The sequence below is a fragment of the Malaclemys terrapin genome, chromosome 5, assembly GCF_027887155.1.
Source record: "Malaclemys terrapin pileata isolate rMalTer1 chromosome 5, rMalTer1.hap1, whole genome shotgun sequence".
Taxonomy (NCBI): Eukaryota; Metazoa; Chordata; order Testudines; family Emydidae; genus Malaclemys; species Malaclemys terrapin.
In genome coordinates this window covers 87145273-87164533 of record NC_071509.1, presented here as the reverse complement: position 1 = coordinate 87164533, position 19261 = coordinate 87145273, and the positions used below count along the sequence as shown (strand labels likewise).

General features: G+C 37.7%; 1 protein-coding gene across 3 annotated transcripts in view; it reads right to left on the bottom strand.

Moving 5' to 3' along the window:
* Positions 1–19261, bottom strand: part of TTC29 (tetratricopeptide repeat domain 29) — a 217945-nt gene that overhangs the window by 160979 nt on the left and 37705 nt on the right. For all 3 annotated transcript variants that reach the window (XM_054030168.1, XM_054030170.1, XM_054030169.1), the window contains one exon: positions 11538–11761. In XM_054030168.1, the coding sequence (XP_053886143.1) occupies positions 11538–11761 (224 nt within the window). The remainder of the gene's footprint in view (positions 1–11537; positions 11762–19261) is intronic.

Genomic DNA, 19261 nt, shown 5'->3' with positions numbered 1-19261 from the left:
GGAGGCTTCTGCATAGGGTGATAAACATGAACCATAACTTTTAAAAACTGTGAAACAATGGAATCAGTAAACACTGTATGTTTGAAAAGGAGGGTGGCAAGTTGAAATGGTAGCTATATGTACTCTGACAGACCTGCTAGAAGCCTGATAGTTCAAAATGGAGGATATAAACAAGAATCTTGGGGAAATAATTTTGCAATGGGCTGAGATTACAACTGGTTAGAAGTTTTCTGATTTGAAAAGGCGGATTTGTCGAAAGCAAAACATTTCACAGAAACACATCTATTTTAATTAGTTATTTTCTTGAAAGAAAATTTGAAGGAAGTATTTCAATAGAGTCAACCTTTTGGAACAGAATGTTTACATTTTTCATTGCAAAATGACTCTCTTTCAATAGTTTTAATTTAAATTTTTAAAAAGTTAAAATAGGAACAAAACATTTTGATTAACCTGAAACTATTTTATTTTCTGGAATATTGTTTTGTGGGAAAGTTTGAAAAAAAATTACATTTTGGAATGGAAAAAAAATGAAATATTGAATTTTCCCACAAAATGAAAAATCCAGTTCCCACTAAGCTCTAGTTAAGACTTTGTTATGAAGCCAAGAAGAAAAATCTCATCTTAAGCTTCTGTGGAGCTATCTTGTGTGATGTGCTCAGCTAGACAACTTACAAGTAGTCAGGTCAAAACAGCGATGGGATTTAGGTGAAGAATTTGTCCTCAATTCTGGCAAATTGGAGCAAAAGATCAGTAGCTGTATGGACAGATGCAGTAAGGCTGTGCACTAATGCTGTCTGGCTCAGCAAAGGGCTATAAGTATCACTGTAGCCACATCTTCCTTGGTTTTTCTTATGACTTTAGGTATCGGGGATGGGAGAAAAAGCACAGAGAAGATCTTGAGACCACCGTGATCACCACCTTGATAGATCAGTCCTTCAGCCCTCATTAGATTGTGTCGATCACAACACATCTTCCACTCTTCTTGTATCCTCGCCTTCCTTCTCCATGTGTGACCATGTCTTTTCACGATAAAATCTTCCCATCTTTTTGGAGGTCGGCTGAGTGGTCATTTCAGTTGCCATGGGTACCACTTGGTGACAGCTGCAGTCCATCGATTGTCAGTAAGCCTCGCTATATGCCTGGCCCATTGCATTTTATTATGCCTGCTCTCAACAATGACATCCTGCACGCCACTCTGCTGTCTGATCACTTCATTGGGGACTCGGTCGCAGATGGAAATTCACAGAGTTCTTCTTTCCATCACCTTCTCCGTGACCAACAGTTGCTGCTCCTCTGTCTTTGTCAGTGCCCATGTTTCGCTGCCGTACAACCTTGCTGGCAGTACGGTTGAGTTGAAGATGCTGGCGCATGTTGCCTTGTTGATTTTTCCTTGGAGGACATCCTTGATAGAACTGAATTACCAACCTGCTTACTTTCTTTGCAAGAGGTTGCCATCCTGATCGTGGCACATATTAATTTCTTGGCCCAAATAGACATATTGCTCAACTTCTTCTATTTTCTCCCTTGATTGTTATTTGGGCTTTTGGCAAGGTATCAGACCGCATTAATTTCGTTTTGGAGCAGTAAATTTTCAGTATGACGTGGCTGCTTTTTGTGTTGAGTTCTCACACCATTTTCTGTAGTTTGATAATATTTTCGGTGATCAACACACTATCATCCATGAATCTGAGATGGTTTAACTGCTCTCCGTTGATGCTGATTCCACCCTTCCAATTCATCCGCCTCATTACCATTTTGAGGCAGGCTGTGAAGAGTTTCGGTGAAACCTTGTCTCCTTGTTTCACACCTTTCTTAACTGGGATGCGAAGGGGAGCATCAAATAAAGTTATATCTGTAGCGCAGTCAGAATTTGCTTCCTTTAATAGTTTGATATAGTTTGTGTCGATGCCCTGCTCTGCAAGAGCTTTCAACACTGCATTGATCTCTATGCTGTTGAACACTTTCGTAGTTGACGAAGGCAATACATAGAGAGAATCTGTATTCCCTTGAGCATTCCAATAGCTGGTTTATAGTGAAAATATGGTCCATTGTGCTGATATTCCTTCGAAAACCTGCCTGCTCTCTCGGCTGCTTCTTGTCCAGACTCTGAGAATCGGTTTGTTACTATCTTGGTGAACAGCTTGTAGACATGTGAGAGCAGGCATACTGGACAATCACCCTTCTTGTACAGCAGAATGGTGTTGGACTCCTTCCAGCTAGATGGTATCTTCTGCATTTCCAGGTAAGGGTTTCCCAGAGGTCTTGGCCTCCAGCTCTTATCATTTCGATTGTCAGTCTATCTTTACCTGGGGCTTTTCCTTCCTTCATTTGGTGAACTGCATATTGAACTTGGCTGACGAGGGCTGGAAGTACATGCTTGTTGGTCTGCTGAAGTGTTGGTACTGGGACATTTATCTGAGATGCGAACAGTTTGGTGTAGAAATCTTTGCAGACCGCTTCCATCCCTATTCTGTCAATTACTGGTTTTCCGTCCCTGTTTTTCAGCGCCATTAATGTTGACCTGTACAGTGTCAATTTCCTTTTGCATTTTTTGAGGATTCTGCGATCTTCAGCCGTCTTTAAGAGCCTTTCATTTCGGTACTTCTCAAAGTCCTCCTGTAGTCTTCTTCTTATCAATTTGCAGAGGAGGGAGTACTCAAGTTTGTCACCATCATTTCACTTCATATTCCTCCACTTCTCTAGCAAGTTCCACATTTCTTTCGAGATTCTTCCCTTCACTCTTTTCAGTCTTTCTTTCTCAGCTAATTTCACGCATTGCCTCAACTTATCAGTGAAGTTTTTATAATCCTCATTACAGTTATCTATAAGACTCCAGTCTTCCTTGTAAATATTTGCTTTCAAGATTGCCTTGTCGAATATTTTTGGCCACTGTCTCTGATTTGCCATCTGTAGCACTTTCTTCTCTGCTGCAAAATCCTACCTCAACACCTGAAAGTGGCGCAGCAGTGACCCTGGCTTGTCTGACAGCGAGTATAGCGGAGTGTATTCTTCAGTAGGTTCAACCATGTTATTAAGGTGTTAGACTACCAACCCAGGGAGAGGACAGCTGTCCTCCTTCTTGAGGTTGGGTGCTAGCTAAATTGAGGAGATAAATGTGCCACTGACAGCATAGCCAGTGGGTGGATGAAGAAATGGCTAAAAGAACACAAATAAACGGGCCCCAACTCCTAGTGAGCTCTTCGATCCATTCTACAATGGTGGTAGGGAGTTCAGTTGATGAGAGGCTGTCTTGAGACCAAGGGGTGAGAAAAGCATCCTAGAGGGATCCTGGGCTGGCACTGTTCTGGAGCAGAAAAGGGTGCATTTGTTCTCGCTGGTGGCAAACAGGCCTGTCACAAGGGTGCCTCATCTGTGGAATACAGGCTTGAAAATAGAATACTTCAGCAACCACTCGTGGTTGGCAGAGTACGCGTCTGCTGAGGTAATCCACAAGATAGTTGTTTGTTCCTGGTAGGTGAAGGGCTATGGGAGTTATCCCATCAAGATGGCACCATTTTCGGTTGCTTCTTGACAGGCACCCACTGCCTCTTGATAGAATATGTTTCAGTGCTGTTGTCTGCCAGTATCTGCACTTCGATTCTTTTCAGGATCAATAGGAAGCCTCTGCAGGCCAGTCAAATTGTCTGGAGTTCCAGCACACTGACATGGAGCAACAACCTTTTCCAGAACCAAATGCCTTGAATTTGTAGGTGCTTTAGATTGGGCCTCCAACCTGCTGTGGAGACATCCGTAATCAGTGTCATCATGAGAGATGGGATACAAATTGGACACCTTTGCAGCTCTTTGGGCTTGTCCATCTATCCAGGGAAGATAATACAGGAGCTGAGTCTGAGAGGTGTCTGTATGATGTCTGGGTTGGTAAACAGATCTCAGCCAGATTTGGAAAGGTGACATTTGGCAAGAGGTATCACATAAGTGCATGATACCATGTGATATAATAGTTTGAGCCAGATTCTTACTGTTGCAGGATTCTGCCTTCTCTTATGTGATAGTCTGAAATAGTTTCTAGAGAGAGGAATGCCTTTACCAACTTGGAATCCAGAAAAACAACTTTATTCTATGGCCTGAGAAGGAGTGAGAGATGGCTTGAAATTCATTCTCAATCTTAAGGAGTGGAACAGGTTGAGGACTGTGGATAAGACACTGGATACTTCCTGTGGAATTTCCCTCTCAGAAACCACTTGTCCATATATGGGTACACATGTATTCCCTCCTGTCTCAGATAGGCTGCTACCACTGACAAGCATTTTGCGAATACTCTCAGGGCTGCAGACAGGTCAGAAAGTAGAATCCTGTCCCACTATAAAACAGAGAGAGATTTTCTGTAGGCTAGATGAATCGCTATATGAAAATAAGCTCTCTGAAGGTCAAAGTTCGGGGAAAGGATTAGAATCAAATAGAGCAGGCTTTGGTAATTTCTAATATCCATCAATATGAAATAATCCTAAAACCATGCCAGAGAAAAATGGAAAAGGCAGCATCCAAAAAAGAGAGAAGGATGGTCTACAGCTCTTGACTAGAATGTCAAACCTCCTACTCAGATGATGATGCAGAGTGATGGTAGTAGAAGAGGGAGGAGAAGTGACACTTCCCCCTTAGGAGTATAATGAGAAGGCTTCTGTTGCTGAAAGAAAGAAGTTCTCTGACTGAATTGTCCCTTGGTAGCAGATGCATAAATCTCAGTGTATCCCCTCAGTTCTTTAGGTAGTGTAATAATTCATATGTGTGTGAGCTTTGAAAGGAAGATCTTATATAATCATTTGGAGTTCTCGGTAATCCCTGAGAACTGTAATCAGGATGACCTTTATCATGGTGATAGCTGTAGCCATGGAATGGGCTGCTATATGAGAGGCACCCAGGGTTGGTTGGAGCAAAGTTGTGCTGTTAGTTGTCACTCTGAAATGATGAAATGTCAACCCTTGCTTACTGTGGGAGCTTGTCAAATGGTGATACTTTGTCCTAGGTCAGGTCGTCATACTGAGTGACTAGCTGGTTATTAGAGTTGAAGAGATGCTAAGAAATAGGCATGTCTGCCTGTAAGGTCAAGACTCTTGAGAGCTTTGTCACTAGAAGTGGTTTTACATGGTCTTGTCTTTTTGGATTTCTCCTGTTCTGCATATTCCACTAGAGAAACAAGAGTCACATATGAGTAGAAGTATTCAATCATTTTTGAAGGACTCGGTATATTTTCTCTGCTCATTTTGATACTGCAGATACAGAGGCTGGAGTCTGCCAGAGGTCTTTAGCATGCTCTAAGACTATTTATTGGCACTGCGATTTTGTCTGGGAAATTAGAATGGGTAATGTCAAATAATGTTTGTGCTTTCTCCTTAACACAGATAATTCCAGAGTGCCTCCTAGCCTTCCTAGCAACTCCTGAAAGGACTTGAAATAATCAGGAGGTGGTACTGGAGCAGATATCACTGCCTCACTTGGTAAGGAGGAAGACTCATCTTTAGGAGTAGTCAGCTGGAAGAGGTTAAAAAGTTTCCTGTGGATCCTGGAGAGAATCATCTTCTGATTTTTCCTCCTGACCCTGCCTTCTCCTCAAATTGTTTTCTCCCCCATTCCCTTGGGAAGTAGACTTCCCTGAGTGGTCCAGTAAGAGATATAACTGGTGAAGGGGATCTAGGTTGTTTGTGGAAGAATAAGAGACAGAGCAGCTAGTAGAGGATCTATAAGGGGCCCCCAAATGCCTAGTAAGGATAGCATTGGAAACTAATGAGATAAGATTGAGAGGTGCTGAGGCTCAAAGAGGTGTCTGCCAAGGAATATCAGTATGACTTGGGGGTGTTTAGGAGCTCTGGCCTGGAAACCTCAGGGAGGCCCCTAAAGTCGGTTGGTAGTAGTCCAGGAATTGATCTACTTGGGAGAACCCCTGGAAAGAGAGTCACCTTGGCACCAAGTGGTAGTCACAAGAAAGGAAAGAGATTTTAAACTATAAAGGGCTGCCAACAGGGCAGAAATTTGTCACTACACGAAACTCACTAATTTAGTAGTTACAAACTGAGTCAATGAAAGGCCACTATGGCATGGCAGGCAGACACCACCAAGTTCCATCTCACTGCCATGAGTAGTAAGAGAATTGAGAAGCGGTCAAGGCAACTAGCACTTTCACTTACTGTTGATCAGTCTCTGTTAACTGTTCTTTCTGATATTGTTTCTGTGTATCAGTAGAAATTAGGGAGGGACAAACCTGTTTAGAAAAAAAGTCCACCATCCACAGCTTCTACAACCAAACCTTTTCTGAAGTTCAGATATCTTCACATATTTTAATTTTTTATTATTATTTTTGGTGCACAGTCACTTTCTGGTTTCATCCTAAATACCACAAGCCACATGTTATTGCAGTATATCTAAATCAGCCAAAGACACAAGGTTGAAATTTTACAGGAAAGTTTCTTATTGTATGGTGCCAAAGTCTTTTTCAACAGTAAGTCATTCATAACTGTTAATATCTGTGCTGGAAGATAGAAGTATAATCTCCCAATAACAATGCATCATGTGCCCACTCTCTCTTCATTCATATACCTCCTGAAAAGGCATTTTTTGAAGTCAACCAATACTAACTTATTGGCAAAACCTGTGTCCACACTACTATGGGAGGAAAACTTAAGTCTAAGTTAGTATCAACTTCTAAACCTTTGTGTGTGTTGCCTATCTTGTTAGACTGTAAACTCATCAAGGCAGGAACACTGTGATCCTTTACAGTATAATTTGTATCGCACCCTAATAGTAAATAAGTAAGTAAACAAATAAATACAATTAAAAAAATAGATGTGTGAGATTTGGAAGTTGATTCAAATGAGTTAGTTAGCCTAAATGGGACCTACATAGGCCAAAAGCATAAATGAACAAATAAGATAAAATAAGATAGCAGTGTCTGAAGAGCTGTTTACAGGGTCAGCAACATGCATCATATAAGATCATGGCAACTACCCCTTAAAAGCCAGTGTTTTGGGCTCTATTTTCTTTTAAATCATTTATAGTAGGGAAGGGTCAGACGCTTCCTCAAAGAGGTGGGGTGCTCTCGTTAGTATGCTTTAACTGGGTGCTGTTCACAAGTTCTAGATCCAAGCAAAGTAAAAGATTTAAGTAAATGTTGCCTCCCCACACACATTAATAACCAAATTATGGCTGGCACTCTACCAAGGAAAAGAATGCAAGGAACTCTTCCCAGTCATTGCACCTATTTGGGGGTTAGACATAATTTGACTAGAAGATGTTGAGAACCACAGCTAGCATTGCTGGCAGTGCAAGCAGCACCCGAGAAGGCATGTCTGAGAAGGGTGGGACTATGGCCTCATATTCACTACATACCAGCACAAGTCGGGGGGCGGGGGAGAGAGGGAGGGGAGAGGTGAGGGGGAAGTCTAGCTGACCCTCTTCAAAGGCACACGAACAACTGCTTAGCAGCACCTCTTGAATGCCTCCAGATACAACTGCCTTTCAAGGACATATGCCTCCAGATACAACTGCTCAGGTGGTGCACCTTCTACCTATCCTCAGCACACTACTGCTCGTCAACCATAATATTGTTTTAAGTGAACAGACATGAATAGTATTTTTGCAAGCACATCAAAAGGTGAAGGTTTACACCAAGTGCTATGTCACACAGAAAGGTGGCTCTGGCATTCATCTATCCTGTTTATTTATGATAAACTTACATTATAAAGAATATAACATGGAGAAGCAGCCCAGACTTTTTGTTTTATTTCTGTAAACAAATCTAGCAAAAAGATGAGGTAGGCCCACAATAGTTAGGCTGAGATCAGGAGAATAACTGTAAACATGTCTACTTTCAAATTAGCAGCATCTGAAATATCAGCATCAACAAACTCCAAGCCTGCACTTTCTTTATACATATCATCTATAACTCTTCCATTTTCTGCTAGTGGTTCTTATTTTCATCCAGGGCAAGATAAATCCCTGTCAGCTGTTTCTCCTACAAGCTGCAAGGGACAATAGTATCTCTCTTTTAACTCTATTTTTAAATACTTGGGAAGTACTCAGGTATTGTGGTGAAGGGGGCCAGATTCGATAACCAGCACCTTGCATGATACTGCTTTGGTGGCTGATTTGGAGGACGTGTCTTGCACTCTTATAAGATCTGAAGGCCCATTGTAATTTGCCAGTAAAAATGAAAACAGAGTGAAAATTCACTGACTGTGAGCAATGGTAAATGGTCTATAAAAATGTAACATTGGCAAAACATGCATTGATGCATCTCATTTTTTGATTCATGCAATCGGAATGGAAGAGCATTCTTCAACTTATTTTGTAATGATATGAAAAACAAACAAGCTTGAGATGTATATTGATACTAACAGGAGCAATATGGAGAAGATGGAAGGTGAATCTGACAATGTCAGGGAACATGTGCCTTTTATTGACGATGGTAACAAAATCAATACATTAGAGATATGCCACACTAACGACAGCAACACAAACTGACTAAGCAAAAGGCTGTGATAAGAACATCTGGTGAAAACAGGTGCTAAAAAAGAGACCAAAGGTCAGTTTGCCAAAAGTTGAAAAGAAAAAAATGTTTTGGTTCTTCTAATGCCAATATCACGGCTTGTACCTTAACACTGCTTATATATTAGTCCACGTATGAGTAAAATCATCTGTTATGTCACCAGAATCTGTGAGCTTTCTTCAAAGGTATCCATTAGCTGTTTTGGATCACTATTCTCAGAACACTGAGGATCCATGCCATGTAGTCTTGTTCATTTCAAAATGCTAAGTAAAATAAGAAAGGTTGGTAACCAGGGTACCACAGTAATGAGGAAACATTTTCACACACATGTTGGACTTGTGCTTCTTCAAAAGAGCTATGCTATGACTGCTGATTAGCAGCACCTCAGACCTGAAATGAAACAAACAGGCAGCTGGCAAGGAAGAAGTTTTTCTGGTTTGAATCAGGCTAGACTCAGTTTTATCTAAACTATATGTCTATCATCAGCAAACATTGCACCAGCCAGAAATACATCAGCAGGCAATAGCAATAAAGGACATGAAAAACTAAACAACTATCCTTACAAAACACTAAACAAAAATCAACCCATCACAATATCCATAACCTAGAAAGCAACAAAAATGAGTGCCCTTCCAATGCTGATTTGTACAGCACATTGGAATTTCCCAAGAAGAAAATTCTTTCTGACCAAGATGTCCTGTTTTTATTAAGTTATCATAAGGACAAGAATAACAAATTTGCCTACTGAGATGTGGAAAGCAGCCAAATGAATACCTAGCTTTTGTTATCAACACAGTAGGTTAGCAATTGGTGTGTAGGAGTTATAAACTTCTAAACCTGGCAACAGCAGCTCTTACTCCATGACCATCATTAAGTAGTAACATCATACAATACAAAAGTGTCTGTATTCCAAATAGCCCATTCCACCTCAAACACTGCTAGAGAATGTTTAAAAAGCATCTGGAATGTCTGATAGTGGTTGTGAAGCCAAAGGCCTCTTTAATCATGGGTTTATTCATTATTAAGATTTGGGAACTAAGTTCACTTTCACCATCCTCGTATTTCATAAAGTGGTATTCACTTATCCCCACCTCTGATCTTCTAAGATATGGGTAGTTAATCCACGCCACTGGAAAATAACTTCTTGTGCAACTGTTCCTGTTAACCAACAACATCTTACAGCAACGGAGCAGAAGTCACAACATGCACCATCCATATAGATAGATGATTTACCACTTAAGAGATATTATCCAAATGGAACATATAACAAGTCTTATATCCAGCATGGGGGGGATGGACTACATGACTTCTTGAATCCCTTCCAGCCCTACATCTCTCTGATTATATAGAAAATATCTAAACAATGTGGCTAAATGGCTATTAAAATTATATTTTCAAATGCATACTTGCATAAACCTAAAACTAATCCTCCTTCCCCCCCCCATCTTCAAAATCTTGGTTGGCTCTAGTATTTTTAATTTTAGAAGATAATGTTATGCTAAGCTATGGTCCTTAAATAGTGCAATATTGTATTAACTGTAGTAATGCTAATATTTTGTTATATTCCCTGCCTTTCCCACTTGCTCTAAGACACAGCCCACACACTCTGTAGGGTCACAACTCTCTTCCCTTCATGGACTTTGATTTTGTTAATAAACAAATGAACCATAAGTCAACATAAAGTCCAGTCTAAGCCTTTCTTTTTACACATCATACTGAAAATTCCTGTATCAGGACAGCTCAGGTGGAAAGGCTATTTCTTCACCTTGTATTCCATCAATCTGGGAGGCAGCTTTATGAAGTGAAGATAGCTTTATCCCCACTACAGGACAGTCCATTAACTTTTACCTGTCTTAGGAACAAAAGACTAGAAGACTTGCTGGATCATCCTGTCCAGTCTGATACTATCACAGGAAACCACAATATATAATTCCATTCATAAACTTATCAAGCTCCATCTTACTACTCATTAGGATGTTTGTTCCACAACCCCACTGGGAGGCTGTTCCAGAACCTTAGCCCAATGTGGAGTTTGTTGGCTGTAATTACAATTAATTCAGGATAAATAAAATGGCCTAAAATGTTCAGTTTTTAAAGTACAAATATTGAACTACAGGAGAACAATAATATTAAAAATAAATCAAAGGTTTTTAGCTTTGCTCCTTAAAAAAAAAAAAAAGTTTGCCCTGTCTAAAAAGTTGAGATGAAGAATGTTCCTTGTCAAAACCTTAGAAACCTTGTTTTAAGTTTTCCTACCCTAAATGATCAAAAATATAAACTGAAATTAGTGGAGTGTAATGGAAATCTTATATAACAGGGTTCCTGTAGATATTCATCTGCCTCAACTCCTATTATTATTCTGAAACATAAGAAAAAAAACTTATTGCATGATCTAGTATTTACAGTAAAAGAATATTATAAATAGAATAGCTTAGTAAATTTATTTTTAGACATCGGCAAAAATATACAGTAATTCAGAGTTATGGCTTCACAAACACCTTTTAATTCACAAATAACATGTCACATCAGTGTATCCTGTTGTACTTGACATATTTGCAATCCATTTTTAATTTTTCAGTTACAAATTCAACCATATTGAGCAGCATCTATGTTTTAAAATATCAGATTTATAAAATATTGATAGTGTAAAAGAATGTTTTAAAAGTTATATTTCTCTAGTACAGTACAAAAATAGTTGTTAAAATCAATAGATAAAACAAAAAAATAAAGAAACTATGAACTAGGTTATAACTGAGATGTTATCAAGGCTGTAAATATATCTCAAGATTTCTAGTGACATAATACACTCTAGATGCTCTTTCCCAGTTTATTTCACAGAACCTCTCACTGTATCCGTGGTGTCGAAATTCAGAGTTACCTATCATTTAGTCTATAAATACAGCTTAGATGACTAAGGCTGAAATGTGCTAAGATGCAGTAATGTTTCAAATTCATACATGAAACAATTTAGAATCTTCCCTCAGGCACTCACTGCTGCAGCTCCTGCTGTTCTGTTACCCACAGTTCCCCCATTTACCTGCTCGTTGGGCTGCCTCAGCCCTGGTCAGGAAATGGTGAAGCTGATCCAGCTTATCAGGCTGCTCCTCCAGGGACTTCTGCTGCCATATGGCTGACCCAGGCCCTGCAGCCTCCCTCAAGGCATTCCACTTCTGTATCAGAGTGAAGAGCTCAGAGAAGGACTTGTGATAACCCTGTCGCAGCATGTCTATGCAGATGTTCTTCTTGTATGAATTCCTGTAACTGGGAATAAGAAATACTGATTTTAGTCCTTTAAATCTGTATTATGTTCTCTACAATCCTCCCCCACACACATAATTAAAGATACTACAATAGTTTTCAAATGTAGACTTCAGAAGCCAACAAAGGAGAGGTGATATTTGAACCACTTATAATTGTAGGATTTTTTACAAAATGGTTTTTAACTAGAACCTATACTATAGAACAGAATATAGCAATAGTGGTAATCTATAAGCACTTTTATTGGAACTGCATTATAAATATACAAGTGTTCTTCAACTGAAATCAGTCAGGACAGTCAAATGAGTTAATCTACATAGAAAAAAAAGAAGGTGCTGACATTAGTTCACTGAAACACCGTAAGTTCTTAGTTAGCTTAAAAAGAGTGATCAGGAAAAAAATAAGCACATACTACATGTCAAAACAAGGTACATGTTAAATAGTTTTGCTGGAGGTAATGGTGGATTGGTATTTGTTAGAAACAGAATCATCTGGGACTAGTTTAGTGGTACAGAAATTTCATGGTTTCTGCCTAATTTTAAAAGCAAATGACATGTCCACAGAGATACAATGAAGAATTTATATCAAAGTTATTCCACTGATAAACATGGGTAAGATATACATATTAAAAAAGAGATGCATAATTAAATATTTTCAAGAGGTAATACATCTTTTGAGACATTATTTATGGACATAATCCAAATACTTCTTTCAAGTGGCATGAAACAATCTAGAGCCCAATACTAAAAACCTTTGAAGCCAATGGGATTGCTTGCATCACTAAGGATTAAACTCAGAAATAATGGTTTGCAGGACTGGGCCCCTAGTGTTGGGTAAAAATTCCCTCTCTATCCCACTAAAATGACAAATCTTCAGATTTTGTATTATGCCACTGAAATTCCCAAACAATTTTTCCCATTAAAAGATTATCTTTTTACTGCCAAATTTTCAGAGCATATAAAAGAAAATAAGGAATTCTGAAAACTGATGTTTAGAATACATTTAACAAATCAGAATAAGAATAATTCTAGCCTAGGAACAACTCTTCTTTCTAGCCATTTCCCTATTCAGGATTGGCAACTTTTATAGCCTTCTTCCAAAACTCATGATTATGGCTATGTTTTAGTCATGGATATTTTTAGTAAAAGTCACGGACACATCATGGGCAGTAAACAAAAATTCACGGCCCATGACCTATGCATGACTTGTACTATATACCCGACTAAATATTGGGTTCCTTGGGGGGTGGGGTGGCCCAGGGGGTGGTGCGGGTGCTGGGGTAGATGGCACACGGTCCGTGACCCTGGCTGGTGCTGGGGGGCGGGTGGCAGTGCGTGGCCCCGACCCAGGACCCCCACTGCTGCTGAGAGGTGGGGGGGAGGGAGCTGGCTGTGGTGCTTGGCCCCAGCCCCTGGCTGCTGCTGGGGGTGTGTGTGGCAGCCTGAAACCTCCACTGCTGCTGTGGGGGGAAGGTAGCTGGTGGTGCACGGCCTGGGACCCCTGCTGCTGCTGGGGGGAGGGAGGGGCGGTGGCCCGAGACTGCCTCAGCAGCGGCTGATGCAGCTGGCCCAGGGATTGCCTGAGCAGCTTAGGCAGCCCTCGGGCCAGCCACACCTGCCACTGCATGGCGGTCCCAGAAAGCCACGGAATCCGTGACTTCTGTGATGACTTGCAGCCTTACTTATGTTATTGCACATATGGCTGTCATACAGATAGTTATCTTTGAGGCCTGCTGATATCCAGCCCATGTACTGAGTCTTTGGTCTCCCGGTTGGTCGCCTTCCATTGACAATCATTGCAGCAGCCATCCTACCAATATACCTCATACCAACCGAGGCTAACCTTCCTCAACTTGTTTTCAACTGGAGCAACTGCAGTATGCCCCTTACAACCTCATTTCATTTCCCATCAAGGAGTGTCCAATCATTTGACCATCACAACATCTTCATTGCCATAGTGGAAAGCATACTGATTTCCTTTTTGTGGCTGGCCCAGTCTCTGTCCAATTCATTACTACTGTAGTTATTTTCCAGTTCTATATTAATGAAAATTATGTAAACACCTTTTTATTTAAGTGAAAATGGAGCAGCCAAGTTTTAAAATAAGCTTTAAGTGTCAATGATCTGTGCTGTTTATATTATATTAACATAATAAAAATAAAAGCCATTAATAAAGGATCTGTTCTTCTACTAATGCATACTGATCCTGCATAAGTAATTCACCTGTGGTTGTGGAGAGTAATTGGGGGGTGGGAGGAAATCCCACTGACTTCAGTGGGAATAACAGCGAACTCTAAATTAGTATAATTGAGCGTAGTGAAAGCAGTGGGGGGAGGGAGAGAGAAGTGAATGTTAAAAGTCATTTAGGAAGTTGAGATAAAATAACTAGCCATCATTTTAGAAAATATATAAAATATATTTGTAACTAGTCAAAACATTTTTCAGTTCAACTGTAGGTTCCATCATAATTATTTGAACATGATACCAGTATTTATAGAATAACATAAAATTGCCCCAGCCAAGTGTGCTAATCTCATTAGACAAATACATTTTACTTAAGGTCAAAGCACGTTTTCTCAAATGAGCAGTATCATTTGCAAACTAATACATTTACATGGAGGATGAAGTCAGTGGTGTAACTACAATTTGCGTCACCAATTTTCTATCAAAAGGCTATGCCAATTAACTAAAAGAAAAAAACTAAATTATAGCTGGAGTGACCTCACTGTACTTAATATATAGTTCTTCTCAGGGGAAGATAATTGTATAACTGTATATTGTACCAATAACAAGCCTACCTACCGTAATAACATTTCAACTACAGTATAATAAAAAATAACACTAGTTTATATGACAAAAAGTTACACTTAAAGGATAGAAAGTACTGTATGGAGCAGCATAATACTTTTGCCCCTTTAAATTACTGTAAAGCATTTATAAACGGATCATGCATGAGTTATAATGATCTTAAATTCCCATTGTTGGGATAAATTTTACTAATGTAATCTAAGGGATCATCTGACAATTATACCGAAATTGTTTCAATTATCAACATGATTCCTGTTGAAAATGCCAGTGTTCTTTTCCCCTAACACTGTAGTAAAGCATGTTACTTTTTAACATGGATGTAGTGGAGACAAGGGAGGTAATCTTCTGATTACATTTTAAGATGAATTAACGATCCCTACCAACATTATTGTTTATATTCCAGCATATATTTCATTATAACATTATGTAGTGCACAGGAATAAACAGAGATACTAAATCAAATTGATCATGTTTTCAATAATTGACAATTAGTTATCAATTGCATAAAATATTCAACACATAGTTCAGTGGTTTTTTAAAACTACTTGTGAACTTTTACCTGATGATTCTGCTTTTTTTTTTTTCAATAAATTTATGTTGACCCTAGTGAATCTTACTGCATAGTAAGATGTTATTATTTAACTATAAAACTTATTTGTCTACATTCTATCCATTCTGGTTTGACGCTTCCTGTCAACATTTAGGCCACTTCAAGACTCACTGAGAGTCAAGTAGAAAAAAAAAAGAACTTTGATTTTAACAGTAATAACAATTTTTCAATAGGTTGAATGGTCTCTGGGGGCATCTACTGGAAATCTGGCAAAACTGCAGTCAGATCATGTTAAACAAGCAACTTCCACTGCAACAACATACTACTTCAGAACAAAAGAAAAGTGCAAATGTTGGGTCAAATACACTGTTGGGATAAATCGGAACAACTCTAATGAAGTCAGTAGAGCTGCACTTCATACACTGATTGTGAATTTGACCACCGTTCTCAATGTCACACAAACAGAATGACCGTCAAAACCTGCAAATACTGCATGCACTGTTGGGCAAGCTATAATACCATGTGGACTTAACACAGCATAAGCATGAATTATTTTTTAATCAGATGATTCACAAACTATGTTTAATTGCAAAGACTGTAATATGAAGATAAACATGGGGTTTTGCTTTCCTGGAGAGTGATCACCTAGCAAAAAACCTAAACAAGATCTCAGAAAGCATTTTTAAAATCATGAACTTAAAAATTGTTTTTAATAAATGTAGAACATAGATGAGCATTTTAAAAGCAATTTTCCAAACAATGCTTTTATTTGCTTTTATTTTTAGACAATATAGTTTATTTTGTTGTTGTTTTTGTTTCTCAGGATATAAAGTTCAACAGATTAAGGGTAAAATTCTTAACATAAATCCATACAATTCTGAGTCTACCCTTTATCTTTCCATACATGCTTCGATCTCCCACTGATGGAAGCCTGATGATGTCAATGGATTGTCCATTTATGTAGGATAAGGAGAATATTGGGATTGAGATCCAGAGGGTAGATCTGATTGGGAATTTTGCCCTTAGCCTGCTCTAGCAGTTATTGAAATATAGTATCTCATGGTTTGATTTTCAAAGTGTTGAGCATCTTCAGAAGCTACCAGTGACTTCTGAAAATTAGGAGATTACTCTGTAATAGCTGTTTATTTTGCATTAACAAAAAAAATTATTTAAGGTAATTTTCATGCACCTTATATTATCACACATATGGTAGCAGCTACAAAAAACCCGGATATGTAAACTTAAAAGGCGCTGCTACTTTTAAAACACAAGGTATTTTAGTAAGACTTCAGATTTACATTTAATGTTATAATCATTTTAACTTTCTTACATTGTATAGCTATTTATACCTTTTTCTCTGTATAAAAAAAAATAAAAAATTTAAAAGCTACCTAAAGAAATGCTTGTGCAATGCTCATTGGTGCAGAAGATCTGGCTGAAACCCACAAGCCTTTTCTGATCTGCCTGAACCAGTATAAAATGAGGTTATTAAGTTGCAGCAATATTAAAAACTCAAGGAAACTTGTAGTAAATTGCCCAAATCATGGTATTTCTCTTGTTATTCTATTGTACTCTTAAAAAAAATTAAATAATGCTCTGAATTCAGTTCAATATAATCCCAGATTTTTTGCTTTAACTTTCAAATTTCCTTGCAGTAGATGATGTAAATTAGACCGTTTCACATTTGTTAACCTATTTTTGATTTATTTTACTATTTGCATTTTAAGAGGCCAAAAGAATTATACTTGTATTAAAATAATCACATTAAAAATATATTGTGGCAGAGATACTTTTAACGGTCCTGACTCCCCACAGCTCACACCTTGGGTAGTCAATTACATCTCAGCAAAGTGGGTGAAAAATACTACCATTCTCATTTGATAGCGTTTCCACGTCAGGCTTCATATCGCTAGGTCTTTGGTATTTAATAAAAAAAACACAAGAAAATGTCAGCTGGCAATTTTTCTAAAGAGACTACTGTAGTTAGTAGAACACAGGATTACATGCAGTAAGCAATGATAATATACAGTTTACTAAAAAGACATAATTATTATAATGTAACATTATTGCACAGTGTATTAATTATGCTGACTTCACCATACACACAGAAACTGACAAAATAAAATTTCTATCAATCAATAATAATTGAAATTTACAGATAGGCAAAGAAAAAATGCCTCTTTTGAACTTGTTGAGTTTAATTTAAGGTATTTACTTTTTTATATTTTGACATGTGATGTTAACAATTTGTGTTTTAATGGTTATAAAGCTCTAACTTTTTGAATCTCAAATCTACTATCATTAAATAATTATTCTCCCCTTCATAATTTCCTGCACCTATAGAAAATTAAATAGATACAATGAAAATTGATATTATCCATCAAAATTATAAAAAAATAAATCTGAATTCTTCCAAGCCTAATTATATTCTTCACACCTAAACTGGGTTTCTTTCTTTAGCAGGCAAGTCAACATCTGGCAATAAAGTTATCATACAGATTACTATCCAAAATCCTGAAAAAAATCAAGATATTTTTGCTTGTTAAAAATAAATTGTTTAAAAAAATCCCCAAATGACTCTAAATGTTTCAATACTTAGATATACTTTGAGATTTATGAAGCATGAGGCATTGTCTGTATGTCTGAGTATATACACAAACATATATACATATAAAAACAAAGATGTGAAACCACTCTATTAACATTTTAGAAGTATATAGCTTAAGTAATAATAAAGAATGCTATTTGGAAAATTCATAAAACCAAAAATGCTGCATTGTTAAAACCTTCAGGATTCCACTCATAAGAATCAAAAGGGATAATACCTATAAGTCAATTATAGACAATTCTTCCTAAGAATGAAGAATTCTATAATACAAGGTAGTGAATTGCTGCTAAAATAAAGGTACACTTTTTTGTTGTGCATTCTTGAAGATACAAACTTATCTAAATACTTAACCAAAAAGTAGAATTATTGCAGTGATTTAGTTTGACTGCCTATACATATGTAAAACTGAAATATTTCACCAATTCAACAAATATCTCAGACTGTAATGCTTAAAGCCATGTCAGACTGGTATAAGACCATGTACACATACCCTTGCAAGTCACAGGACCAATCATTTAGGCCCCAATCCAGCAAAGCACTCAGGTACGTACCTAACTTTAAGCATGCGTGTAATCTCACTGACTTCAGTGGGACTGCCCACATGCTTAAACCTAAGCACATCCTAAGTGCTTTGCTGGATTGAGGCTTACAGGGCCAGTGTGTCCCATATATTATCACTGGAGGCTGGAACTGACCCAGTGTTATTTAACTAATACCAGAGAGCCTTTCCCCGGTCATTCTCGTTCATCCTGGCTGCTTAAAATATTTCCCTTTCATTAAATTCTTACTGGATAGTAATACTTTAAATTGCAGAGTATATTAATTCTCATTAAATAGCAGACTAGAAAGTACAGTAGATCCCATTAAGTAGCAATAGATAATTAACTTCCAAATCAGATATTTTTAGTCAGCAAGGTTGAGGATTAAGTCATTTATTTTGTGTTTTGTTGCAATTCAAATATAAAATTTGAAATATCCTAACGTAAAAATACGAGTGTCAGTGAGAATTCTTTAATGAATACATATATTTGCCTCTCTTCCTTTTATTTAAAGCCACACTGCCACTTTAACATTACAAGAATAGAAAAGTTAATCAATTATAAACATCAAAGGATGATACTGAAGAAATGTTTTCAAATGAATACAATTCCTGTAATAATTAAAAATCATCAGTAATACATCAGTAATACAGGTAAATGGAAATATACATTTAGAAATGTATTTTTGATATATTCTGTCCCTAAATATAAATGCTCTAAAAGCAGAACAATTAAAGAGAAAAGTGATAAGCATAGGAAAATATTCTTCGTGCACCACAACATGTATCAGTGATCTTTAGCGAATATTTCAGGCACTGTCAGAGAAAATGTTATTCTCTTTGTTGATTTTTGTTGGTTTTCTATGATCTTTGTTGATTTTTAAATGGTAATTAGGAATTCACTGTATCTTACATTTAGAATGTAATGATTTTTTTCTCATTTTCCTGGAATTCAGGGATGTTCATTAATAAAAATTAATTCTAACTTGTGGTGTTGCAT